A 27073-nucleotide genomic window follows, 5' to 3' on the forward strand; every position below is an offset into this window, starting at 1 on the left:
AAAAATTTTACACGAAGAAAGATCAAGTATATAAAATAATCTTTTTTTTTATTATATAAGTTGATATAAATTATTTTAATAATTTTACATGAGAGTCAATTATTATTGCGCGATATTATGATAAAATCTAATTATATAAAATTAATAGTTTTTTTAAATATTTCAACTATATTAAGTAAGTAATTTATTAATATTTTGACGAGAACTTTATTATCAAAAATTTATAATAAGAATTCTTATCTAAACATTCTCGAATATCTTAGGAAAAATCATATTTAAAATCTTTCCTTATATTGATTTCTTGGGATAGCGATTTTTAACTAGAATTTGATTTATATGTACTTTGTGGTACAAGAAAATATTCATTCTATTTCTTTTCATCACATTTTCTATAATTGAAAATTATGATTTTTCTTATCTACTTTAAATTTACATAGAATTGGATATGAGGATATTTTACGTTTCTTATATCTATTTTTTTATTGTCATTAATACAAATATCTCGATACCTCTATTTTCAAACTATAATTGAAAAAATATTTTACGCAAAAGCATTGATAAATGCGTTAATTCGAGGAAATATAGAATGACATAACACAAAATAATATTGAAAACATCAGATAATTATAAAAAAGCTGCAAAAACGTAACATGTTTATCGTGCAATTTGCATGAAACTTTGTTTTGTAATTCCGTTCCGATTAATATTAATCGCGCTTGTTTCAAAGAAATTAATGGAAAATATGAAGGTATAATGTGCTATATAAAAATTACATATATTTTTTAAACGAAAATATCGCACAGTTTATTTCGCACATTCGATGAATATTTGTGTCGGAGTACATTATAATCTGCAATGTTGTAATTGTTTTGTTGCTCTATATTGAGAAAATAATGCATATAGTATATAACACGTATGTTAAATATTATATAGATAAATTATTATGACTGGAGCTGTGACTTTATATCCGTGTCATTTTTTATCCGGCTACAATTATTTCTGTAAGAATTATTTTGGAATTTCGATGTATTGACGCACGCTGTAGGGCTATAACATATCGACATTTTTATGCATATATCTCAAGAATGAAATTCTGAATCATTGATCTCGATTATATGTATACTTGTGAGAGGAAGCAATCATTAATATAACTATACATTGCCATAGTCGGATAAACGGAAGGAGGTATTTGTTTATTATCTATAAAATATATATGAACGCCGTTTGCATCGCCCTTATCATACGTGTGAATGCTTCTCTCGATGAAAGATCTGGATATAGACTTTATCTATCTACTTAAACCTGAGTAATAGGTCTTTTTACGCGTATTGTTATGTACAGATATATAGGCTCATTTTTATATCTATGGCATTAAATCCTATACACTTTATCGTATTTAGATTCATATACATATAATATTTAATGAAACAAGGAAGTACAAATATATATGTAGAATTGAAGGGTGATTGTTGTAAAAATGTGGGATAAGAGGAAGAAATAAAATGCAAGTATGATGTGATGATATAAAATAATAAGAAATAGAAAAATTTATATATCTTCAAGATAAATAATAAACATACGAGGAGAGAGATTCTAAAAATTCCAGATACTGCACGACTTGTAGTATCAGTATCTGCCGCTAGGAAAGATAGCATTCATCTATGATGCAATATATATCCATTAGCTTGACATGAATATGATATACGTTTTTTTATTACGTACATTTTCACATGTGTCATATGTGTCATCCGCGATTTTGAAATAACGAGATAGATTTTCAAAGTGTTCATCAAATTTTACTTAAATGTTTATTTAAGCATTTCTTCAAGATTTCCATAGTCTTCTTGTTAATTTCGAAGCAAAATTTAATGCACATCTTTGCTTCTGAAAATGTGCTATTTCAAAATTGCAAATGTGTGAGATACACTTGCAAAGAATCATGTAAGAGACGCGTATTCATATCTTGCTCAGCCAATACACTAATCCATCATAAATGTATATTGCCTAATATAATAGCAGACCCAACTACAAGTGATTTAAGCAGTGCAGTGTCAATAACTTTTGACATTTTGTATATACACATTCGACAAGAAATTCTCTAAATATGCAAACTATGTTTATTTGTTCTGTTTATATATATATATATATATATATATATATATATATATATATTTATTTATTTATTCCGTATAATAATATCGATCGATAAATTATTAAATATAATAGATATAAATTATATACATTTTGCATTTACATTATTCATAATTAATAACTACAAAAAAATGTACATGTTAATGAAATATGACAAAAAATATTATTTATAAAAGTTTTAAGTTTAATTAATGAATTTTATTAATAAGACTATAATTAATCGATATTTTTATACGAAGCAGACGAATATGATCGAAATCTCGTTGGATCTCATATTTTACACAATTTCAATATCAAAAACAATTTAATCCATGGAAGCCATTGACATATTTTGTTTGAGCATGCAAAATGCCCACTCTCTGATTCTTAAATTTTAATCGCTTCCTGTTCAAAGCTTATGATGATTTCGACACAATTTCATATTAGGATTCTTTCTCTCTCTCTCTCTCTTTTCTCTCTTGAAATTTTCCAGATATTTTAAATCTATTAAAAATAATTTTTAATGTGATTTATGTGAGGATACCCACTTGCAGTTTAAAAGAAATGTTTTAATGAATGGCTTTTTATGGAGACAGTTTTTGTGCATATTGCAAAATTTAATACACACACATATATATATAATTATATAATATATAATTATATATCATTAAGTGATAATCATTCTTGAAGGAACATTTTCATACATTTTGGTTTTTACCAAAAGTTGGCAGAAAATAATTATGCTTTCAAAGTTCTCTTTTAAATATGTTTTTTTTTCTCTTTCTATTGTGAGTTTAGTCGTAAATTTTATCGATAATGATAATGATGACATTTCATATGCTGTGAGATTGTATAACTTTTTGTGCTTTACAATATATTATCACTAAGAAAGTATCACTCTTTTGCCATATATACAAATGCCACACAAAGCGACAGATAAATTATTTAATATCATACATTCCATATTATCGATGTTGCATATGTCACAATATTTGTACCATTCTTTGTCAATAAGGAATTTTTTTTAATTAAAATAAAAGAATTTTTTAATTGTCCCATTTTTTTAGTACAAGTAAAAGAATTTCTCAAATATTGCTATGTGTGTGGATTTAATTAGTAAAGATAATGTGTAAGAATATTTTGTGAGAAATTTAAAGATGTATGTAAATTAACAATTTGTATAATTAAAATATATTATTATACAATATATATTATATAATATATATTATATGTTTTCAAATTATATGTAAAGCATAATTATATAATTGTATATAATCTATTAAATGTATAATATACATCACATATGCTTCTAAATTATATGTGAGGCATAATTATATAATTTAAATTTAAATTGTATATTTCTAATTATTTGTTAATTTTCAATCGTATTATATGAAAATTATATATAACCTATTCGATGATTAAAACATTCTTTTATTTGCAATTAAAAAAAATTGTTACTATATTTGACATTTAAAACAAATAAAAAAGAGAGTGCTCGTGAGCATTATCTGCATATGAAAATGATACAATGGAAGAATTAATTGAGCAATATGTTCAATGGCTCTACATAGGCAGTGTTAAGAGATTCTCTTAAATAGCATTCAACAAAAACATTCATAAAATTCTGAAAATAATAAGTAAAATATAATACTCTAAGAATCAATTCGGTCACAATATTTGTTAATGTTTATTGTAATTAACTAAATTGTCTATTATTCTCTGCATTATTTTTAGTATTATATGGTCTGAAAAAAGATAACAGAGAAATTAAATCTGGTGAGAATTTATCACCGGATAAAATAAAATCGGCTCTGAATGCATTGCCAAAATTTATCATAGACGTTAAATACATCGTAGATTACGCCTGATTATCTATCTATCGATCCTATGTTAATAAATCGCGCATTGCATAGAAATATCTAAATTGCTGCATGAAACAAGTATCAACAGCATATATATTCTCTTTTTTTCTTTACCCATTTGCCCTACATATTAATTATCAGACTCAAATTCTAGTTATACCTAGGACTTAGCTTGCAAGATTAAAAGTGACTTAGAATGGTATAATATCGCTAATCTTTATTTATTTAATCAATTAGCTGCAATTAAACCGTTAGTTACCAAATAATGGAGAATTTTGTTCTGTCGTTCTGATTGAGTTAAAACGTTCGATCTCCTATTACCTTCCAAATATGCCTGTAACATTAAAGAATTGATATTACAGATAATACATTATGATTATAATATCAAAAAATTATACAATTTGTATACTTACATCTATTACCATTGTTTTTTGCGTCAAATATGCAGTCGGTTCTAGGTCAAGTTGAATACACAAGGATTTTTCTTTCTGTGTTAAAAGATGAGATGCAGCCTCCAATTCTATGTTTCGTTCTTGAGTGCAAGCGGTATCGGTGCTGGAATTTTTTCTTTCTTGTGTAGAACTGGGGCTGCAAGTCGATTGACTGGAAGTAGGATTGCTATCCGATTCCGCCCATTGATTGGCTGGAATCGTCGTCCGATTGTGACAGGTTTGATTGATTGTGGAGTTGTTGGGCAAGTCTTGCTTTATAGTGTATTTTCGGTCGATGAAAGAGTAACTTTTTTCTTCTTCTCTATAAGAACAAAAAAGATATATGTATAGATAAATTTAAGAATTTAATATAATCTAATGTATAATAATATAATAATTTAATGTACTCTAAGAGCACTCTAATGTATTCTAATATTGCAACAATATTATTGTTTTTAATGTATATAATGTAAACAGAACAATGGAGTAAAGAAAAATATTCAATAAATATAAGCAAAATACGAAAATAATATATATATGATGATATAAAAATATAATATTTCTAAATTCTGTACAAAATATTACACAGAATTCTAATCACCTAATTCTACATATAATTCTAATTCTACGAATATAAACTTACCTTCTTTTTGAGGTGCTGCGGTGTATTGGTGTGAACGGCCCACTGCTGCCCTAAGTGAAATGTAAACTGATACAATCTGTTCACAAATGCCTGGCAACACGCATCACAAACAATAGAATTAGTTGAAAAGAAGCAAAAGCTAGTATACACAATATAGTCAAGGCTCTGAATTATTTCTTTTTTTCATTTGTACTGTACATATGAATATAAAAACAACAAGGACTAAATATAGAAAGAATTGCAATTATTTTAAATAATTTTTTGTATAGATTTTTTTGTATATTATTTTGTGTATTTTTTCATATCACAACTAAGAATGCGATAATTTATGTATATATACAATATAAATTTATTCTACTATTATGCTTGTTGCATCATTTTTGATATAAATTCTAATTTGAAATTATTCAATTATAATTTTACATCAAAATATGATATTAAGTATTGATTCATATTATTCGATAACAAAATATTCATCTATAAATATTGGTCTTCATGTATATATAAAATATTTATTAATGGAAAAGATAATAAAAATGAAATTTATATCATTTTTGTTTTATTACATAAAGACAAATATTGCATCTGTAACATAACATTTATATAGAAAATGCAAATAGAAGAATTAAATATTAACATAAAAATTCATACAATAATACAATTATATTTAAGTATCCATAATAATGTACATAAAAATCTATAAATAATATAATAGTTAATAATAAGCACAAAAATATGACTGTTTTATGTGAAAATTATATTTCACAGTAATGTCATACATTAGTATATACTCAATTTTAGCATGCATTTATTAAAAAGAGAATAAGATATCGTGTAATCTTTTTCGTGATATTTTAGAGATATTTTACTAGCTTTTACGAAAATGTGTATACATATACATGTACATATACACATACATACATACATACATACATACATATATATATATATATATATATATATATATATATATATATATATATATATATATATATATATATATATAGACATATATGTGTGCATGTATTACAAGAGATAAAATTATCTCATTCTGTCATAAAACGAAAAATTTATGCGAGTAGAAATTCATACTTACAGATTTCTTTTCTGTCCAATAATCCGTTGTGTCATTTTGTCTTTGAGTTTGCGCGAGAACTTGTTCCAGATGAGCGCATTCCTCGTGCCTCGTAATACCGTTCTCACGATATCGATAAAGTTCCGAAAGTCGTAAGCGCAATTCTCTTTCCCTTTCGAGATTTGTTAGGAACTGTTCGTGCTCTTGTGCTGTGTAAAACTGTGCGAATACACGCATTCTGTCCCTAAATTCTCTGCATCGAATAAACGAATTACTTAATACGTTTGGAGCGAGCAAAAAAGAGATTAAATATTTTTTTCAAGTGTTTTGAGAGAAATGTAAAGAAAAAAGTACATTTATATAAACCGTACTTTTCTTCTTTTGTATGTTTCTTTTTTATTCCTTTGTCTTTTCTGGTTGATGCAAAAAAAGCTGACACAAGTTGATAATCTCTTACGACACGTTTCCGCCTTGCTCGCTCTCTCAAATTATTGGTATACATATCAACTTGCGCTAATTTAAGTGCAATGTCAAGATCATCATCCTCGGCGGGATTCAGGAATAACGAAGAAACGAGAGATTCGGCCTCGTGATTATAATCCTAGAGGAAGCGATCATAATAATGATTATCAAATCATATTTTCGAATAAAAATTAATCAAATCTTACGACTGATTATTACTCTCTCAAAATCATCTCGTTGGGGCATGTAACCCAATTGTGTCGCTTCTTCCGGAGTGATGTCCAATGGTGGTAATTTGGATGTAAGATCAGGCGATAATGGGCCATGATCGGACTTGGTTTGATCCGTAAGATTTGGTACATAGCTTTCTGTGGGTGGCCATGTATGCTTTCCGATATTACCATTGAGATATCTAGCGATGTATTCATCCTTTGCTTCTGTAACAACAAAATGTGTTAAATGCTAAAAAATGAATATATTTACAAATATAATTGACTCTGTATCAAACTCTTTGTGTAATATTCAAAATATAAGTTAATTAAATTACCTTCTGGCGTGCGCGTTTCGATATGTTTACTGATATCTTCCCAATTTCCAAATCCAAATTGTTCAATAGCATCCAGAAGTCTAAGTTCTTCCCTAGCTGTCCAGTTACCACGTCCATTAAATATACTAATCGTACCAGAGTCCTACATTAATATACACACAAATTAATGCTAGTACCTTTACAGCACTATAATACAAATTTTCTTCATAGTGCTTACCATAAACTGATAGGCATGATTATTTTTATGTTGACCAATTTCGGCACCAGCAGAAAAACACTATAAACAAGTTATGCAGTTTATATTATGCATATATATCTTTTTTTCTCATATATTTTATTATTACTAACAATTTTTAAATTTTAAAATAGCTCTTAACAAATAAATATATAATAAATATACAATAAATATATGATAAATATACAAGATACAATTTAGTAATTTACAGAATTGTAAATAATTTAAAAAATGATTGCCGATTATAACTGTCACAGAAAAGCATTTATGTACCTCGATAAAATTAGCTTAAAATAAAATTACAATAATCAAAATTTCATTGGTATCATGATTCAAAATATCCGCCACACGCATCTCAATGGGTCTGTTCTTTTTAGCTGCACTGCTGCACTAGTGCAATAAGTTAGAAAGAGACAAACGTACTTTCTTTCACTCTAACTAATTGCACTAGTGCAGCAGTGCAGCTAAAAAGAACAGGCCCATTGATTAGCAATTTCATTGGGTCTGTTCTTTTTAGCTGCACTGCTGCACTAGTGCAATAAGTTAGAAAGAGACAAACATAATTTCTTTCACTCTAACTAATTGCACTAGTGCAGCAGTGCAGCTAAAAAGAACAGGCCCATTCACAGATTCGTGATAGATTAGAAGGTGTAAGAACGGAAACGGAAAATCAAAAATATCATTTACGAGAAACATGGAAAGGCTATGAATGTGGAATAAACGAATGAAAAAAAAGAGAGCAAAAAGATACAAGAGTAAAGACAACGAGCGAAGGTAAAGAATGATAGAGAGAGATAGAGAGAGAGAGAGAGAGAAAGAGGATGTCACAGTGCTTACTACAGTGATCACTACGTGATCCAAAATGGGGGTTCGAATATTCGACCCACCTGCAAGCAAAGGTCGAATTCGGGACATTCGATGCACTTGACACGTAGGCCCGTAATGTCCTCCTGACAATAGGTGCAGTTGTACTTCGCGTATAAATCTGAAATGTAAAAGGATCGAGATATAAGCGATGATAATCGAGAAATGTGATGTATCGTTAACGCCAACGTGTAAGTGAATTACGCACCCGCCATTTTTGTTTCGCGGAAATTCTTCTAGAACGATCTGGATGACGTCACCGCATGCCAACGCGTGTCCTAAATTTACGTATCACGACGTGCCATGTCGCGGCGTCAGGAGCATCCTGCTTCGTGTCAACAAATATCAACGTGGCGAAATCGCGAAATTATGTCCTCCACGAGACACCCCCTTCAACCCTGTAGGCGTAATAATTGGACGCGAACAGCGTCGACCAAAACGTAATCTTGTTTACGACTGTTGTGTCGCGCGGCGAATGCACATGCGCGTCGAGCGGCCATTCTTGAAACCGCGGTCTCCCCCTTCCTCACTACCGTTGCAATCACAGGTTTGTTCTTTTTAGCTAAACTTGTGCTGCACTGGGATTGCACTAGACTAGCGAGTTCACAAAAAATTCTGCCAGTGCACGAGCATAATGAAGAATAAAAAGATTTAGTGCAGTACTAACATGGCACATCAAAATATGAGAAACATAAACGTTCTATAAATAACAGAATTATCCGATGAAGAGAGACTTTTATTTGTAATGAAATTTATTTTATTAGAAATTTGTAGAAAAATTAACTTTGTTTATTAATTATAATTAAAAATTTATTTCAAATTTTTTTTAATTTTTAAAATTTTTCTATTAATTAATAATTGTTTTTATCTATATTCTTTATATTAATGTTATTTACATGACTATTATGTCGCTAAAAAGAACAAACCTATGTTTACCTTTGTTGTACGACAAATTTTTTAATGGAAATTTTCAGAATGAACATTTTTTGAATCTTTAGAAACTTTCTACAACGAATCAAATATATTTAAAAAACCTGTACGATAAGTGTAATAAGTATTTTTAATACATTTTTCAACCGACTTCGTCAGACGTATTGATTGGCTGTCCTCGCAAGAAAAAGAAACCCTAGAAATTTCTCTAGTCGATATCCAATCGGTATATCGGCAACCTTTTTCGAGTTGACGTCAGTAATATGAACAAATATGTGAAGATATCCGCAACTTCGATTTGAATTGCGATAAACGATTGTAGGACGCATCCTGTTTTGGAATATCATGGCAAGGTAGGATTTATATCAATAACAGATTAAAAAATGCTGCAACATTTTTGAGCGCTTTCTACTACGTATGTATCTACCGTGTATACGACTTTTCAATGCTTGTAAATAACATTCAGTTTCTTAGCAACCAATGAATCTTATAAAACAATAAGATAGTTTATTTTATTTTCCAGCAACGAGATCGTGATTATGATATATCAAGAGTTTCAAACATATTACTCCTGAGAAATATGCAAAAGGTAACGTAATATAATAAATAATTTGAAAATTAAATTATTTTTGATACGACATGGCAATGAATATATTAATTGATATCAGTGCAAAAGTGACTGTATCAAAAGTTATAAATATTTCAAAAACTTAAACTATTATATTAAGAGAAATGTATGTAACTCTTAAAGCTTATGTATTACAAAAAATTATATTTATATAAGTTAATGCAAAATATGTGTTGCATATATTCATTAAATACTTGAATTTATAAATTTTAGTGTTTTGAAGTAATCAAAATAGAAATTAAAATAAATTTATTTAAATTATATTTAAAAACAGAAATTTCTCTTTTTATAACTTTTAGAAAAACTTTATAAAAATTTTTTGTAAAAATATTTATAAAACAAAAAATTTATATAATAGATAAAATACAACACATCTTTTACACCAATTCAAATAAGCACAAAAAACATTAAATTTTTAAAAATTAAGGGATTTATATCTAATTTCCAGATATGTTTTTACAATATATTATTACAAAGATCATTTGGCACAAATCAATCACTCCTTTTCTATAAGGAGATTAACAAAGAATTTCAAAAATTTAAATTAAAGCAAGCAAAGATGCAGGTATATGTAATTTGAAGCAATTTTAGAAATTTGATTTATAAAAATTGTATCTAGAAAAATTCCATATTGATACACATCATTTATTTCGACAGTGCGATGACGGACTTCCTGTTTATTTAAAGAGCGGCATACGCGATAAAATATTATTTAACATTACGTTAGCTTTGCTTTTATGTAACACGGTTGGATCGATCTATTCAATCAGAGAGCTTTTCAGAAAATTTTAATCTTACATATGTACATATATATATTGTAATAATCTCCTTTTTTTAATTGCACAAGTCGCATGAAATAAATATCAAAATTTTAATAGAAGTGTTCTGGGGATTAATTTGTAAATTATAGTATTGAACAATTTCAATTTATATAAAATATTAATACATGTTGTAATTAAGCACACATATAGCTATTCATGCATATGTGTATATTTATGTTTTAAACGCCACTCCAAATATTGAAAAAGATTTAATAAGGCACTTGATCACTCTGCAGATATTAATATAAAAATTAATCATCAATGTGTAAACATTATATGATAAATTATGTGGCAGATAATATATAATTTATAATATATATAATATATATAATTTATATATTACTTTATTGTAAATTTATAATTTAATATCTAATTCGCTACATATATATACACATAAAATATAATGCAATATAATCAACACACAGAAAAACACGCGAAAAATGGTATATAAATAATATTTCAATATAAAAATCTGAATGATATAACTCACATAGTATTTTCATGCTTATAGCTTATAAAATGTCTATAATGCACTTAAAAATGTAATGAAAATATGATGAATAAAGAAAAAATAATAATGAAGCTATAAAGTAGCCATGTTTGTATCTTGATTACTATATGTACAGTAATCTTTTTTGTACAATTTTATGCAAAGTAAAATTTTTATGTAAATTATGCATCTATAATTTGAATCTATAATGCGATATGAAAAATTATATAGTATTTTGTCATCAATCATTTTTGTAATTAATTATGTAAATATTTCATATAGGAAAATAAATTTTATGCTATCGGTAATACATAAGCATACATTAAAAAATATAACATTTTTGATATCACAGGAAACATATTTACACAATAATTACAGTTTGTCTTACTAGTAACATTTGATGTTACTTATGAAACAATATTTAATTTTCTGACTGTCCAATTATTTTTCAATGTTTTTTTGTAAATTTTCTTTGCCTTTCATAGCATTATCTTGTTTATATTACTAAAAATTTATATATTTTAAATATGAACAACTACGAGAGGCAGAACCATTTTTGGTATAATTTTTAATTAGTATTTTTAATATTGATATTAGGTACTTGTTTTGTAAATATAGTTTTGTAATAATATTAGAAACCATAATAAGATTTGGCCTATTTACAATTGCATTATACTATCTGCTCTTCCGTTTTATTTATACAATTCTTGATTTCTTAACAGTCTTGTAATCGTTTTCGATTTTTTGTTTTCTTTGCACGATTCTTCGTTGCTTCTTGTGTAATTTTTTTTATTGTAAGTTTTCTTTTATATTCTGACATATAATCATCTTTTCACATCAGATACATCTGCATTTTGCTTATCATATAAATCAGACAATGTCTTTTTCCTTCGCTGCATTAAAGTTTTTAGAGCTTCACTAAATTGTAATAATGTTTCAGCAATTGGCTGTTCCATATATTTTGCAGCAATTTCATCAAATTGATCATCCTCTTCTGAAGTTAATTCATCTTTGATATATTTAAATTGATCTAATATTTCTTTGAAACTTTCTCTAGCATCTTTTACCACAATTTGATCCTTACTTTTTGCAGAATGATCCATACTATTGTCCATTTCTGTTATGTGTAAATCGCTTTCTATATGATTTGCATGGCTTACATCATTCACAGAATCAATATTATCATAAATAAAATCTTTTTCAAATTCTTTAAATTGATTTATTATGTTTTTTATACTTTCTCTTACATTTATTGAGTTTGATGATTTAATGTCTTTTTCATTCTCTTTTTCTACCATTTGTCTCTCAGTTACTACTGCAGGTAATTCAGTATCAATATTATTCTGTGTTTTTGTGATTTTCTTTACTGTTACATCTATAGTTTTTTCTTTATTTAGATCTTCGTTTTCCACGATCTGCTCCAGATTAACTGGTTTTATTATCTTAATTTTACCTGTTTTCTGTGTAGTATCTTTTGTTTTAAATATCTGTTTATCCTCTTTTGCATCTTCTTTCATAACCTTAATTTGATCTTGATCTGTTAATGTCGATTCATTAATAGTCGAAGTTCGAACATCTTTTGCTTCATGTTTTAATATTTTTCTTTTTGGAGATTCTACTACTATAGTCTCTTTTTTCATTAATTTTATTGGAAGCTCTGTATTTTTTGATTCAACATTGATTTCTTCTTTTTGTTTGTCTTCTCTTATCTTTTTTTGTATAATTTTTCTAATCGTCTGTTTAGTACCGTGATTTTCTTGACGCATATTTAAATCGTTTTTAAGTTCTTTCTTAATAATTTTTTCCTCTTCAATATTCGGTTTTTCGTCAACTTTGGCATCATAGATGTTAGGAACACTTTCAAAATTTTTCTGAAAATCTACATTTTTTTCCTTTCTAATTAGTTTTTCTCTTGAAATTGGCGACAATTTATTTGTATCTTCAATTTTCCATGTAGTATCTTCCATAGATGTTGCAGTATCATTTACTAAATTATTAAATATTTCAACATTTTTTTCGATATTATTAATTATTTCTTCCATCTCATCAACTTTATCTAATAAATTTTGTTCACTTATATTTTCTGGAATTTCAAATTTTTCCCATGACTCCACAATATTATGAATTATATCTACTGTCTTTACTTCATCTGACATGTTAAATTCTACATTTTCTATATTATCAATTTGTTTTGGGGAATTCTTTATTAATTCAGAAATTGAAGATTTTGCTTTATGAGGCTCATATGTGATATTTGATTTCCTTTTCATAATAAATACGCTAGGTCTTGTTTTAACTTTAATAGGTGGTAACATATTATAGTTAAATGCTATATGCGAAAATGCATCAACAGAATCAATAATATTGTGGGTTTTAAGATAAGATCTTATTTTTGGAGAATATTTGCTCTTTGCTTCCATTAAAAGATGTGTAAATTGTAGCATTTCAGGATTATCAACAGTCAAGTTTTCTTGTTTCGAATATCTATAACAAAGTTTTTTTCATTGAAAGTAATGAGAGTAAAATTATTGTAGACAAGATAACTTACATCCAAGAAGAGTTGGTCTGTGTAAATCTTGTTACTCCAGTTTGCGCAGTGAATACATCAATATGCACATGTATTGGCTCGATTGAATTTCTCTCAATTCTATGTAATCTAGTAATTGCCACACCTCCAGGATAATTGGAACCAGCCACATATAATAGAAATGTAGAGAATACAATATTTAATGCAATATGACTCATGATTATCAGTGCAAGGAAACCATTCCACTTTGTTTTTGCTCTGTTTTCCCATCTAATTACAAAAAAAAAACAGTTCTTATATTATATGCAGTTATAAGAATTTATAGTTTAAAATTTAATCAATCATTATAGATTATTAGTTCATAGTCATTATAGATTTTATGAATATTTATATTTTGGTCTTAGTTTAACTGATAAAATTGATGAAAAATTAATTAAATGTAATTAAAGCAGAACATATACTTACATTCTATTGCAAGTAACAGCTGCACCAACATTTAGTAGCGGAAATACACACATGATAAATCTTAGCTCTTTATGTGGTAGAAATGATAATAATAGGACGAATATAATAGCTGGAATGGTAAACATGCGAACCCTAGAGTCCAAAAACATCCCCACAGGAACTAAAAAGTATGAAAGTGCTAAACCTCTCGGCAATGCTGAATAAAAGTACCATAAGAATGGTGATGTCTATTCATAAGTCAAGTTTATTTATGTATTGAAAATGCCTGTTCAAAAACTTCAAGCAGATAAAAATATCTATTAAAAAATATATGATATCTTGAACATTTTTATTTTATAATTCGTACTTTAATGCAATAAGTAAAAAATTTCTTTCAATATTCAAAATATTCAGGATAATTCAAAATAATTATTTAAGATAGAACTGAAGATCTTTAAAAAAAAAGTTTATTATATCTAAAAAGGATACGCCCCATTCACTGCTCTTATTAAGAATAGCATTAAAATAAAAAACCTCGCCTTCTGGCCATACTAAGCGTCTCCAAAATATTGAATCTACAGCAACAGTAAGTACTAAGAAGAATATACCAGCTGGAACCGCAATTTTAAGCAGTCTAAAATTATTATAAAACATTGTGTAATAAACAATATAATTTCAAAAGAGTATTATGCATCACACATACATAAAAAATGAAATATTTCTTTAATTCTTTATTTTTAAATATATCTCTTTCTATATCTTTATTTTTTAATCATATAAAATTGTAATCAATTGTAATCAAAGGATGAGATTTGAAGATGATTTATATATTTCATATATGTAACTACACTGTTTTGTAAAAAATTCCTTAATGATTCTAATTATTTGTTTGTAATTTTACAGCTATATTAGATATCCATAACATAATATGTAAATATCTTTGTATAGAAAGCTGTAAATCCATAGTATAATTTGTAAATACCTTTGTAGAGAAACCTTCTTCCTAGCTATATCAAACAATACAAACAGTCCCAATAGTAGGACAAGTTCTGTTCTGAAAATTATTATTGCTGCAGCTGATGACAAGACAAATATTATATAATTTTGCTTTAGCCATCCAAACAAGGCGAGTAACACTATAATATTAAATCCATTTGCAATTAAAAAGAGGAACATGTAATATTATACTCATATATAGTATTATGCTTATATGTTATAACTTAATAAATTGCAGTTTTAAAGTAATGCATAAATACAAATTCTAATAACAAAGTTTTATTACCTAAAGGCATAACCATTGTATTTGGCAGCGGACGACTGAGATAGTACATGAAGTGATACTGCGTCACAGTTATGGCAATAAACCATTTTGTAAACTGCAGCCCAAAGATATTCTGTAAAGCGTGTCTATATAACTTGAATGTAATTATCACCAAAAACCCCAATGTTGCTCTTACTGTGGAAGATAATACCATCTTTAAAAATACATGAAAAATTCTTATTATATATTTTAGAATTACACACTACTTACCTATATATTGAGCAAAAACTTTATTGAGCTTCAGGTAATTACTGCATGCTACTATTGGCCAGGCAAAACTGGATACTACAATAGGCCCTAGAAAAGTACGTGGCACCACTCCAGGAAATTCGTGATGATCATACTATTGAGATAAAAACACAATATATTAATTTGCAAATATATTTTTGTGTTAAATACACAATTATATAGGAATCATCTAAAAATTATATAGATCTGATTGTTATGATAGATACTAATAATAATAACATATATATATAAAACGAGTGTTGGAAGATAGCCGATTTCTATCTACTAGCTATATCGTCTTAAAAGATTTGGAATGGCATCAGCTGATCGCGTGTTTAAAAATACACGTGTCCGGTGCTATAAATATAACGACACGTTTTACGCTATTCGATTGCAATTAGTCGAGCGAGACGGACAACGATCGCCAAACAATTCGAGTCCTCGATTCGATAGACAATGATGTTCAATATTTCAATCATTACCTCCGTTAAATTGAAGCCGTGATAGAGGACATCGTGTATAGCCTGCAGATTGAAACTTTCCTCGACTTTTGTAAACGGACAATATAATAGATGCACTGCCGATATTAAGATAATTAGTTGATCCATGATCGTCGAATTGCGCTTATACTAACTGTGTGTTCTCATTCGACAGATTCGTCGACCTTGTCATGACAGATTTAAGGAATCAGAATGAAGGACCTTTTTTCAACTTGTTGTTGCGGTATTACTGTACGGCCGGGCACCACGTATACTGTTACAAAACAGGCGATTCACGCATGCGTCTTTCTCTTTACCAATGTTCACACAATTATTTAGTCGAATTATACATCATGGCTTGATTTTTTTTTATTAATTTTTCTCTTGAGATTGTGACCGAATTTATTTCTTTAGTTCTTTTGAAATATATGAGTATAAAATTGTAAAAAGATACATATATAAAAGTATATGTTTATATATGTGATATATAATCTCTTTTATTATCTAATTCGAGTTTTATATTGACATGTGTATAAACTATTTGAGAACATTTGGTAATGTATAAAATTTATATTTAAAATATTAAATTCGTATAAATATTCTTTAAATCACATTAAAATAAATCTTATTTTTATGTGTATTTAAGTATTAAAACTATCTACTAAATCTACAGTGAAAATTATTAAGCGATAATATTGTTACACTGATTTATAAAAATATCAAATTTTGCCTATAATATTAATAATATTGTGTGAAATCATATAATCTCATAATTAGCAAAGGATCATTGCAAAAAAAGCTATGAAAAACTCGAATGTTATTCATTTGTAATCCAATCCACAAGAGTGATGTCTTGATAACGCCTTCATGACGCATGCGCGAAAACCGAGTTCTCTCTGATTTGTTGGTCTGTTTATTACACGTTGTATACACGTTGTGAATCGAGAATCATATAAGCACCGATAAATTTGCGGTAGTGAAATAATTGTTTTAATCGTGATCTTACCTATATTCTGAATAAGAAGGCAATTTAAAAAGAACATTTTGTCATGCCGGTTATAAATAGGATGTAAGTTATTTGTTTTCTGTATATATTTTGCATGTATTAATAGCATGTACAAGCATTATGTATATACATTATAATTATGAATAATATTTCCACATAGAAAACCAATTACACATAAAGGCAAGAAAGCTCTATTAAAAAAAGAACCTCAATTGGTAGAAAATGCCAAAGAAACTTTGTGCCTTAAAGGTAAAAATACTTCACAGATTGTCGTCGATTTTATGAAGGACTTGGTGAGTGAAATAATTTATATTGATTATATATTATTTAATTTTTTATGAGATAATTCTTTGAAACTGAATATACTATGATAAATATACTATACTACATAGTATTTAATATATTATTCATATATTATATATATTTTATAGTATGATTTGAAGAAACCTAATGCACAAATGATGCAAAAGAAAAATGATATATTACCATTTGAAAATATTGTGCCAATTGAGAAATTTGCATTCAAATATGAAGCATCTCTTTTCATGATGGCTTCGCATAATAAGAAACGTCCAAACAACCTTGTTATGGGCCGAATGTATGATCATATGTTATTAGATATGATAGAATTTGGTATAGAAAATTATAAAGGACTAAAAGACTTTAAAGTTGAAAAAATCTCTTTAGGAATAAAACCATTGTTGATTTTTAATGGTGAAATTTTTGAAAGTAACTATGAATATAGAAGAATTAAAAACTTACTTGTCGATATGTTCCAAAGGGAAGTGGTTGGAAGGATCAGATTACAAGGTTTTGAACATGTCTTAAGTTTTACAGCTGTCGAAAATAAAATACTTTTACGTAGTTACAGGTAAGAGAGAGAGAGATAAAAATACCATTAAAATAAAATTACATAATTATATCAAAAAATGTTTTTCAAAAATTTTTATAATATATTTTTAGGATACTTTTGAAAAAATCCAATACAAGGATACCTAGGATAGAACTTGAGGAAATAGGACCACGAGCTGATTTGCTATGCAGGCGTAACAAGTTTGCTTCTGAAGATTTATTCAAGCAAGCTTGCAAGAAACCTAAAGAACTCAAGGTACTTTTATAAATTACACATATACATTATGTGCAAAATATAATCTATAAATATTGAGATCTAATCTTATAATTATGATCATAGATGAAGAAGAAGAAAAATATCTCTACAGATACACTTGGAACAACACATGGTCGTATACATATTGGAACACAAAATATTGAGAAGATTCAAACAAGAAAGATGAAAGGTTTAAAGAAAACATTATCGGAAAAGAAAAGTATTCAGAAGAGAAAAATTGCTGATGACAATAATGACAATGCAATAAAACTTAGAAAAGTTGAAGACTAAACTCATTATTTGCTTAATTAATAATGAAATGTAATATTAAAAATATTATTTTAATAAATTTTTATTTAACTTCTAATTACATAGAATTATTTTTATGTGCTATTTCCAACTCCAACTAGTGACGCTTTGTTGGTCCTATATTGATTAAATAACATAAATCTTATATAAAATTTGTTATAAACATTTCTAATGTTATTTTTAATTTTATGTAATTTTACCTTTACTACAATTCCATAAGTAGATAAATTCATTCGCGCATTATCGCATTCTTTTAGCAAGATTGTATCTTTTGGATTTTGTTCAAGTGCTCTATTTCTGATGGTCATTCTGAAGTTTAGAAAACAATCAATAATATCTTTAATTTGTTGATTTTCTGCTGTTGACATTGTAGATCGTGAAATGCCAAGTTTTGAGAGAGTACTTGAAACATAATTTGAAACAGCAGCAACAGCACTTATTCCTTTACTGTGAGGCGTTATCTATAATTTAAATTTAGTTGAATATAATTGCTAAATATAATTGAAGTATCAGAATAATATAATGTAAAAAATTATGTGTATTGATACACATAGAGAAAGAGTGATGTAAATATTACTTAATATTAATTTTTATAATAATGTATTCTTTAATTTCTCTTATGCAAATGACTTACATTACTTTGATACAGCATTTTATTTCCTATCCCAATAAGATTTATAATGGCATGTATGGCCTTTGAAGTATTAAAGTCATCTGCTAATGCGGAATAAACTTTATTTCTTGTATCATGTAAGGTCTAAAAAATATTCAAATTATAACAATTGTTTCTTAATTACAATACATATAAGATTATATGTAGTGTGTGTATATATATATATATATATATATATATATATATATATATATATATATATATCTGTAATATGTTTTTGTATAATACATAGAATATAGTATAAAAAATATTTAAAAAAATTGGTTATTTACTGTAAATAAAAGATTTTCGTCAATATCACCAGTTTCAAATTTGCCAACAACATAATTATCACAGTCATTTATGAAGTTATCGAATTTTTGGGTTACTAGTACTGCATTTTGCATGACTTCGTCCGAAAATTCAATATCTGTAATAACATTCGATTGATTACATACAAATTGAATTACTTGAAAATTGATGCTAACATTATTGCATACCGTTTCTATAATGAGAAAGCAGGCAAAGCATTCTAAGATGATTTGCCGAATATTTTTCGAGATAATTTTGTATGCTTATAGTATTTTTAAGACTTTTTGACATTTTTACATCTCCTTTCAGATTCAAATGACCACAGTGAAGCCAGTAATTAACCCATTGATTAACATTGTGATAACAGCATGATTGTGCTTCTTCATTTTCATGATGGGGAAAAGCCAGATCTATTCCACCACTGTGCATATCTACAGAATTTCCAAAGACTGCGCTGATGAAGATATATACTTCTATATATAGGTAAGTATTATTATAAAAAGAAATATTTAATATATTTCTTCATAAAAATAATGTTAGATATAGTATCCTAGTAAATATACAAATCCAAAAATAGATAAAATTTAGAGTTTATATAAAATAATTTCCATAATATAAAATACATAGAACAGACAGACACTTTTTAAATTACCTTGCAATTGTACTGCATTCTATGTGCCATCCTGGTCTACCATAGCCCCATGGACATTTCCAAGATGGTTCATTATTTTTTGCCGCTTTCCACAAAGCAAAGTCCAATGGTGATTTTTTATCTGGATGCTGACTTTTTACAACATCATGAACAGAGGTTTTTAATTTGCCATATTTGTTATACTTGTTTGTGTCAAAATAAACAGATCCTGTAACATGCACAATTTTTTAAAATGAAAATTGATGTAAAAATTAATCAAGGCAGTTTTTCATAACACTAAAAAAATTAAAATTTTTAATAACAAAAATATTTCTTAACAAGTTTCTTACCATCTTTTGTAATATAACCATAGTTTCTGGTTAGCAATTCTTCAACAAAGTGAATGATTTGTGGTATATAGTCTGTAACTCTACAGTATAAATATGGTTCGCCAATATTTAACTTATTCATATCTGCATAAAACTCAATCTCAAAATGTTTCGACAAAGTTTTAAAATCTTTACCACTTTCAATGGAACATTTGATTATTTTGTCATCGATGTCAGTTATACCCATAACTAGTAATACATCAATATTAAAATAATTTGACAAAATTCGTCGAATAATGTCCGATTTTATGTAAGTGCTATAAAATAATAAAAATTAGTTATTCGTAATAAATAATTCAAATTATATATATTAGCAAAGTAGATATTGTCTTTAAACAGAATACAATCTTCATTACATTATAAACAAATTAAATGATAAATTTTGTAGTGATAACAGAAAAGAGCATAAAATTGTACAAATTATAATACTCTAACTAATTTATAAATCAAAGCGAAGAATTATAAAACACTTATTGAGAATTTTGACAATTATAAAGCATGTTATATTATAAAATATAAAAAAATATAGTTATATAAAATATAATCTTTTCAAATTAAATACTAATGTCAAACTGCTATTTATTCAACTACAAAGTAAGTTCAATTATAATGATAGAAAATAACAAACGCGATAAAATTTTTCAAGTGATCTCTTACGTTGCATGTCCTATATGCGCCGAATCGTAGACCGTAGGCCCGCACATATACCATTTCAAAACATTTTCTGTTTTTAATATCAGTGGAACTTTGCATTTTGTTATCGGATTATACACAGACACTGCAGTTTGGTATCCAATTGGTTCTATCCATTTCGCTCCGTCTTGACAATTCGCCTCAGTATTTACGAAACGTTTGCACACTCGTATTAATTTGCGCGTTACATTCATTTTATTTAACATATTTTTTTACAGTTGACAATAATCGTGATAATCACTGTCCTTATACATGTATATAAAAATGCAATTACTCGGATGTTCTAACCTGTAAAAGCCATGTGGCATCATCAGCACCATCTGTCTCAGATTCTGAACGTGAGTGAACTAAAATCGGTCCGAGGTAGTGGGGGAATCGACCATATTCGTGAACGCGCGCGTTTACGTAGTGCGTATTTAATTTTTGAAGTGATAAAGTGTGGTTTATTGTGTGGATATATCGTCAAAAGAGAGGCTTCGGATTTACGATTGGACTCGTACTGTAATTGGCAATGTTGTTCGAGAGCAGAGTACAAGGTATGATATGTTTTATATCGATAAATTGCTACAAAATTCAATGTAAAAACCGAGTTAGCTTGTGTGTTATTTGAGCTACGTAAATATATACAATAAAATATAAAACGATCTATATAAAATCGTCGCTTTTATAATTCTGTGACAATCTTGGATTAATATCTGAATCTATAAAAGTTACGCAACATTTTTACTTATCTTTTGCTGAGGATCTGTGAATAAAATAAAATCTATTACATTCCAGACAGCACAATAAAGCTCAAAGCATCTTAAAATGTTTAAAAGATATTTTAATAAGATGTCTTTTAAGGGCGAATTCGAGATGTGATTATTATTGGTACATTCTATTTGACGATCGCGAGTATTATCTATCTTTTTTTTGTTTAACTTTTGGCGAACAAGGATGGAATAATGCTATGAGCGATCGCTTGAACATAGCTGAAGTAATGGAAATATCGTGATAAATTTGAATTTATTTGCGAACGCGCGCGTACGCACCTATATTCATATATTTCATTTAAAGTGGCAAAGTACAGTTTAATTACATCGTCGTAAAAAGCAAATTTTTAATATAATATGGAATAGATTTAGTACTACTGGCAGTGTCATTCGGAATAATAAACAAAAGTACAAGGTATGATGTGTTTCAAATCAATAAAGTTAAATCGTTAATAAAATTAATTGAAATAAAAAAAGGTTAGTTATTATATATACATATACATATATATGTACATATATATGTACATATATATGTACATATATATACATATATATGTATGTAATATTATTTAAGAATGTGTGAATGTAATGAAAAAAATTGTCTTATAAATAAAAAGCGTTTTTCAGCAAGCGACACAGAGGACAGTATATCATTTCATCCTTGTTGGTTACTGAATGTAAACAAGGATGAAATGATTCACCGTGTTATACTGTGTCCTCTGTGTGTCTTGCTGAAAAATACTCAATAATGTACAGTGTGTATCGCGGTACTTTTCAGTGTGTAGTTATTTTTATTGGAACTCGGAAATATATCTATATCTCTTTATATATAATGTGCATTCTAAAAATAAAAAAATACAACTGCAGTAAAAAAATGATAGTTATTGGCATAGGCAAAATCGTTATTTATTGAAATTTATTGAGCACAATTAGTTCTCCTTATATTTTACACAAGTAAATCTATATTAAAAGTTATTTTTGAAATTATGCTTATATATATATATATATTGTATATCTCTTAAGTTATCCTTTACAAACACACGTGTACATATGCTCGTATGTTGTATGTGTGCGCGTGTGTGTACGTGTTTGTGTGTATAATGTACGTTTTATATTTAAATTCATTCTTCTGTAATACCCACGACGCATACTAACAATACATATCAAAGTCTTATGTTACACTGGCAATATAATAATTATAGTTATCTGACAAAATACGGAATCTCTGATTTTGGCGCGTAACTACCGCCACTGTCTTTTATTCCCTTTTTTATATTTATTTCTTTATTATTTATTATTCATCACTTGCGTATGCACGAATCATGAATTTTTCTCGCTATACTATTAACTTACAAAGTATTGTAAAATTTATATTAGAAATAGGGTTCCGACTCGTCGAGTCATTCGAACATGTTTGATCGTTGACTTTATCGAAAAGGACAATAATCTCATTGTTTAAAGTAAACCAGAAAGCTCGCATACGTCAGAACACGTTGATATTTCTATCATTTATTCAAGATGTTATTTTTCCGATATTTATTTTAAAAGATTTCTTTTCAAGTGTTTTAATGTATATAAATAACTTTCATAGTGTAACTTAAAATAGATAACTTTGTTTTTTAATGCTAAAATGTATACGTCGCGAGAGAAAAATCATAAATAAATACATACAATATTATGAAAAAATATTTCTATTTTCTACATACATATTTGTGTTTTTTCATCATTTCCATAATTTAATAATTGTGATTCAAGTAAATTAGCTTATGGTTAATGGTACATTCTTTATTGCCGCATTCTGCCGAATGTGAAATCTCTGATTCCTCTAACATCTACATCGCGAATATTTGAGACATTGAGCGAATATAGCGGATTCTGTGTTAATCGATAGTGCGTTATATTATTTACTATTTCGGAAGAAGTGATTCAAAGTGATTAAAATTTATATTTAAACAGAGTATTTATACCATAGGATTACAAAAAGTCATGTAACAGTTGTATAAAAATCGCTTATAAATTATTGTTGTTCGAATTTGTACGACAATAGGAAACACAAAAGTCGGGTGTCATTTACAAATGTTTAAAGGATGAAAGGATGAAATGATTGAAAGATTTTTTTATACATTTCTGCAATTTCTCTCTTTTATGTTGCATTGCTCGGCACTCTTTTTCTTATGGAGGTAAATATTAATTAGTGAAATTCGTATTCTAAACTCGCAAACATTGCCGAGTGTTATCTCCTCAATATAAGAAAAGATACGAGTAGTTAACGCGCGAACACCGTTATTACAATCGACATCATTTTTAGCCACGTTTCGTCCTCCATAAAACGAATCGTGATCGTTACACTATACAACAACAATATCGAATTCGTTCGAACAACAGCTTTCGCGCAAATTTATGAGTCAACTAGAATGAGAGCGATGTAAAATTTATTTTTTACTTTACTATCAAACTAAGTAAAGAAGAAAGTAAAGGCGTATAAATTCTTTATCTTTTTTTAATTTTTCTCTTACATCACTCCCATTGTTATAAACTCATACGTCAGAGACGGGCGCGCGACTACTTATATTATAATTCAATACATTTCCTTGAATTCACCACATGAAAATTGTTTAGAGCAATCTAATGAATAGATAGATTACTTATTATGCTATCGTTAAACATGATTTCACATCAGCTACAAAGCTTATATAAATTCTTAATTGATAGTATTAATAAACAGATTACACGCGAAAAAATCTTAAGTTTTCTTTTTAGAACACAATATTTTTATTTTCTTACATAAAAAATGAGACATTGAAATGGGAACATCTGAAATTTTTATTGCTTTTGTGCATGTATATAAAGAAATTTATTAGAAAAAATTAATAAATTATTAAATTTGAGTTAAATATAAAGATACATTTATTAAATACTATTTTTTTTAACAGTTACTTCTCTTCGTATTCATCAAGTATTTCTCATTTAAATGTCTTAATCTCTATAAGGCAGGATAAAAAATAATTTTTCCAAAAATAATTGCTAAATTTCAATCTAATATGGTTTTAATATATGACGTAGAAAGAAATCTTGAATAGAAATTTAACTGTATATATATTTTCGAAGTATACCATTTTTTTAAATTGATTTCCAATCAATCGAGCAAACATAACTCGAAGCCCGTCTCTGTTATATGGCACCAACACGCGTTACAAATATCCTGCATATCTGCTTCACTCAGTCTTCGTAGAATCGCGCGTAACAAAGTTTCCGCGAAGATTCTTTACGATTATCATCATGACAGACATGATCACTATAATTTTTCATTTTGCTTCTCAGGTTTTCATCCAACTGCAAGTGAAGCTCGCAAGGATTCGTTACGTCGATGATCGGTTATGATCCTCGGAATTGCGCTATCTCGCTTCATCCGCCCCTCTTCTTCGATTTCTATTCTGCTCTACTCTGGTAAGTCATCTGACAAATAAAACGACCTATGCTAAGTACTACACAAGTAGCGGGTAACTATAAAACCAAAGTGAAAAAGAAGGCATTCTTCTCATTATCGCGATGTTAAAAATCGCACATCGCTTCTCGCTTGAGCATATGTAGCAATAAAAATAGATGGAAATATGTTGAAAAGAATTTTCACGTTTCTTTAATTTTTAATTGCATTTCAATATTCTGCGTGAGAATAAAAATGAGTAGATAATAAAATGTAAAGGAATTATTGTAAAGACATTCTCTGACATGTGTCCGATGCACGATAATTCAGTAATACAGTAATAATCTCTCGGAATTAATTCCAATTCTCTTTTAATTCACTTTTAAAATTCATATTTTTTTACAATATACGTAATATAACATATCGGAATCTTCGACATGTTCATTTATTTAATAATAACATATTAATTGCTTCAGATATCACAATTCAAGGATTTCGAAGCAATATAATTCTTCGAAATTATGCAGCACACGTTTTAACGTTGTGAAAAATAAAAGATAATTTTATATTATTTCAATCACACAATGAAATGATAATCTCTAGAGTTCCAGTGATTTCATATGTTTCAAAAATAAAAATAAAAAAAGTTACTCTCTACTTGAAAATAAATATTACATAGAATTTATAAGATGCTGAATTATTATCGGAATAATAATTGCGCCACTAACTTTATCCTACCAATCACACTAAATCGTTGCGTTCGCGATCCACCATCGTCATTTGATTTACACACACAGAGGCGGGCGAAATGCTATTTCAGTTTTTAACTTTTAACTGCAAATTAAAATCAACTCGTTTAAATTAACTCAAGTAATTAAATAGCAATAAATAATCTTTTGAAGCGTTGTTTATCTTTAAAAAAAATATTGGCATTATTAATATCTTGATCTTCAAAAAGAAAAGCGTCGTAAATATAAGTTAAAGAGACTTACAATTTTTTAGAATGACGCATCTTTTTTTATACGTAATTATTGCGAACTCTTTGATAACATTTTCTTAACATTCTCTCGGTCGTACGATGCTCCATTTCCGAATAAAAAAGTGTATTCGCCCAGCCTCGAATTTTACGGACGGTTGAAAAACAGTTCATCCTTCCCACTCCAACCAATCAACTATCACAAATCATTCGGAAAGCGCATATATAATCTATACGTATAATATATATACTCCGCGCGATTTTATTAATTACTTTCATTGTCGAACGAATCCTCTATTTATATAACACTCGTAGTAAAGATCTAACAATTTCTATCAGTGGGAGAGAGAGGGGGGAGGGAGAGGGGAAACCGTGGCGCCTCCTTCGAAGTTACTCCTCGCTTAACACGTACGTGGATCGATGTGTATGTGTGTATACACTTTTTATTTATTTATTTATTTTTCTTTCTGAGGGGAATACATTAAGAGACGTTTAGGAGTGAAATGGAATCGTGAATTACGATGTAGCTTACTGGAATCATGTCGTTGGCGCGTTTGAGCAGGGTGGCCAGATCGAGTTGCCCGAATGACTGATCGTAGTGATCTAGAAAAGATATAGAATCTCAATTAAATCTTGCTTATTTCCTTGTTTAAAAAGTAATGTTATTCTAAATGATAAAATGTTTTCTTCTCAAATTTTAT

The 27073-nt window shown here is 27.9% G+C and overlaps 6 protein-coding genes across 16 annotated transcripts in view; 2 read left to right on the plus strand and 4 right to left on the minus strand.

Moving 5' to 3' along the window:
• Window positions 1-751: 751 nt before the first annotated feature.
• Window positions 752-8761, minus strand: Ada2b (Transcriptional adapter 2B). Of its 3 annotated transcripts, none has more exons than XM_083099413.1 (10): window positions 8461-8759; window positions 8226-8373; window positions 7371-7430; window positions 7154-7295; window positions 6826-7043; window positions 6516-6745; window positions 6166-6397; window positions 5070-5119; window positions 4409-4748; window positions 752-4329 (listed from the first exon to the last, which is right to left on the minus strand). In XM_083099413.1, the coding sequence occupies exons 2-10, from the start codon at window positions 8301-8303 to the stop codon at window positions 4225-4227; spliced, it is 1455 nt and encodes a 484-aa protein (XP_082955539.1). In that variant the 5' UTR covers window positions 8304-8373; window positions 8461-8759; the 3' UTR covers window positions 752-4224. The 3 variants fall into 3 exon arrangements, with proteins under 3 accessions (XP_082955539.1, XP_082955538.1, XP_082955540.1); XM_083099412.1 differs by having other exon boundaries at window positions 8276-8373; window positions 8461-8758; XM_083099414.1 differs by lacking the exon at window positions 752-4329 and having other exon boundaries at window positions 4472-4748; window positions 5070-5159; window positions 8276-8373; window positions 8461-8761.
• A 537-nt stretch (window positions 8762-9298) lies between these two features.
• LOC145971581 (ribosome production factor 2 homolog) lies at window positions 9299-18601 on the plus strand. 2 transcript variants are annotated; one of them, XM_083099417.1, is made up of 8 exons: window positions 9299-9535; window positions 9706-9771; window positions 16296-16674; window positions 16898-17189; window positions 17287-17419; window positions 17558-17997; window positions 18090-18234; window positions 18319-18601. In XM_083099417.1, the coding sequence occupies exons 4-8, from the start codon at window positions 17170-17172 to the stop codon at window positions 18523-18525; spliced, it is 945 nt and encodes a 314-aa protein (XP_082955543.1). In that variant the 5' UTR covers window positions 9299-9535; window positions 9706-9771; window positions 16296-16674; window positions 16898-17169; the 3' UTR covers window positions 18526-18601. The 2 variants fall into 2 exon arrangements, with proteins under 2 accessions (XP_082955543.1, XP_082955542.1); XM_083099416.1 differs by lacking the exons at window positions 9299-9535; window positions 9706-9771 and adding an exon at window positions 15378-16193.
• Window positions 10405-16406, minus strand: Alg12 (Alg12 alpha-1,6-mannosyltransferase). 2 transcript variants are annotated; one of them, XM_083099395.1, is made up of 8 exons: window positions 16124-16406; window positions 15624-15756; window positions 15375-15548; window positions 15075-15228; window positions 14582-14726; window positions 14114-14340; window positions 13670-13918; window positions 10405-13605 (listed from the first exon to the last, which is right to left on the minus strand). In XM_083099395.1, exons 1-8 carry the CDS (start codon window positions 16247-16249, stop codon window positions 11946-11948), a joined length of 2868 nt encoding a protein of 955 aa, XP_082955521.1. In that variant the 5' UTR covers window positions 16250-16406; the 3' UTR covers window positions 10405-11945. The 2 variants fall into 2 exon arrangements, with proteins under 2 accessions (XP_082955521.1, XP_082955522.1); XM_083099396.1 differs by lacking the exon at window positions 16124-16406 and adding an exon at window positions 15882-16046.
• Window positions 18569-21540, minus strand: Cysrs-m (cysteine--tRNA ligase-like protein, mitochondrial). The gene is made up of 8 exons (XM_083099411.1): window positions 21185-21540; window positions 20489-20784; window positions 20160-20367; window positions 19696-19961; window positions 19489-19625; window positions 19178-19300; window positions 18744-19004; window positions 18569-18660 (listed from the first exon to the last, which is right to left on the minus strand). The coding sequence occupies exons 1-8, from the start codon at window positions 21424-21426 to the stop codon at window positions 18625-18627; spliced, it is 1569 nt and encodes a 522-aa protein (XP_082955537.1). The 5' UTR covers window positions 21427-21540; the 3' UTR covers window positions 18569-18624.
• Window positions 21541-21576: 36 nt separating this feature from the next.
• Nachrbeta2 (nicotinic acetylcholine receptor beta2) overlaps window positions 21577-27073 on the plus strand; it is a 316200-nt gene continuing 310703 nt past the window's right edge. Inside the window, exons 1-2 of the mRNA XM_083099407.1 lie at window positions 21577-21756; window positions 25294-25419. The gene's annotated coding sequence lies outside the window, so the exon portion shown is untranslated. The remainder of the gene's footprint in view (window positions 21757-25293; window positions 25420-27073) is intronic.
• The window catches only part of LOC145971572 (protein turtle homolog B), a 230575-nt gene continuing 226355 nt past the window's right edge, over window positions 22854-27073 (minus strand). For all 7 annotated transcript variants that reach the window (XM_083099394.1, XM_083099391.1, XM_083099390.1 and 4 more), the window contains one exon: window positions 22854-26975. In XM_083099394.1, coding sequence (XP_082955520.1) covers window positions 26910-26975 — 66 coding nt within the window. In that variant the 3' untranslated portion in view covers window positions 22854-26909. The remainder of the gene's footprint in view (window positions 26976-27073) is intronic.

The sequence above is a fragment of the Camponotus vicinus genome, unplaced genomic scaffold, assembly GCF_025532165.1.
Source record: "Camponotus vicinus isolate PSW18456_S1 unplaced genomic scaffold, iyCamVici1.0 SCAF_5, whole genome shotgun sequence".
Classification (NCBI taxonomy): Eukaryota; Metazoa; Arthropoda; class Insecta; order Hymenoptera; family Formicidae; genus Camponotus; species Camponotus vicinus.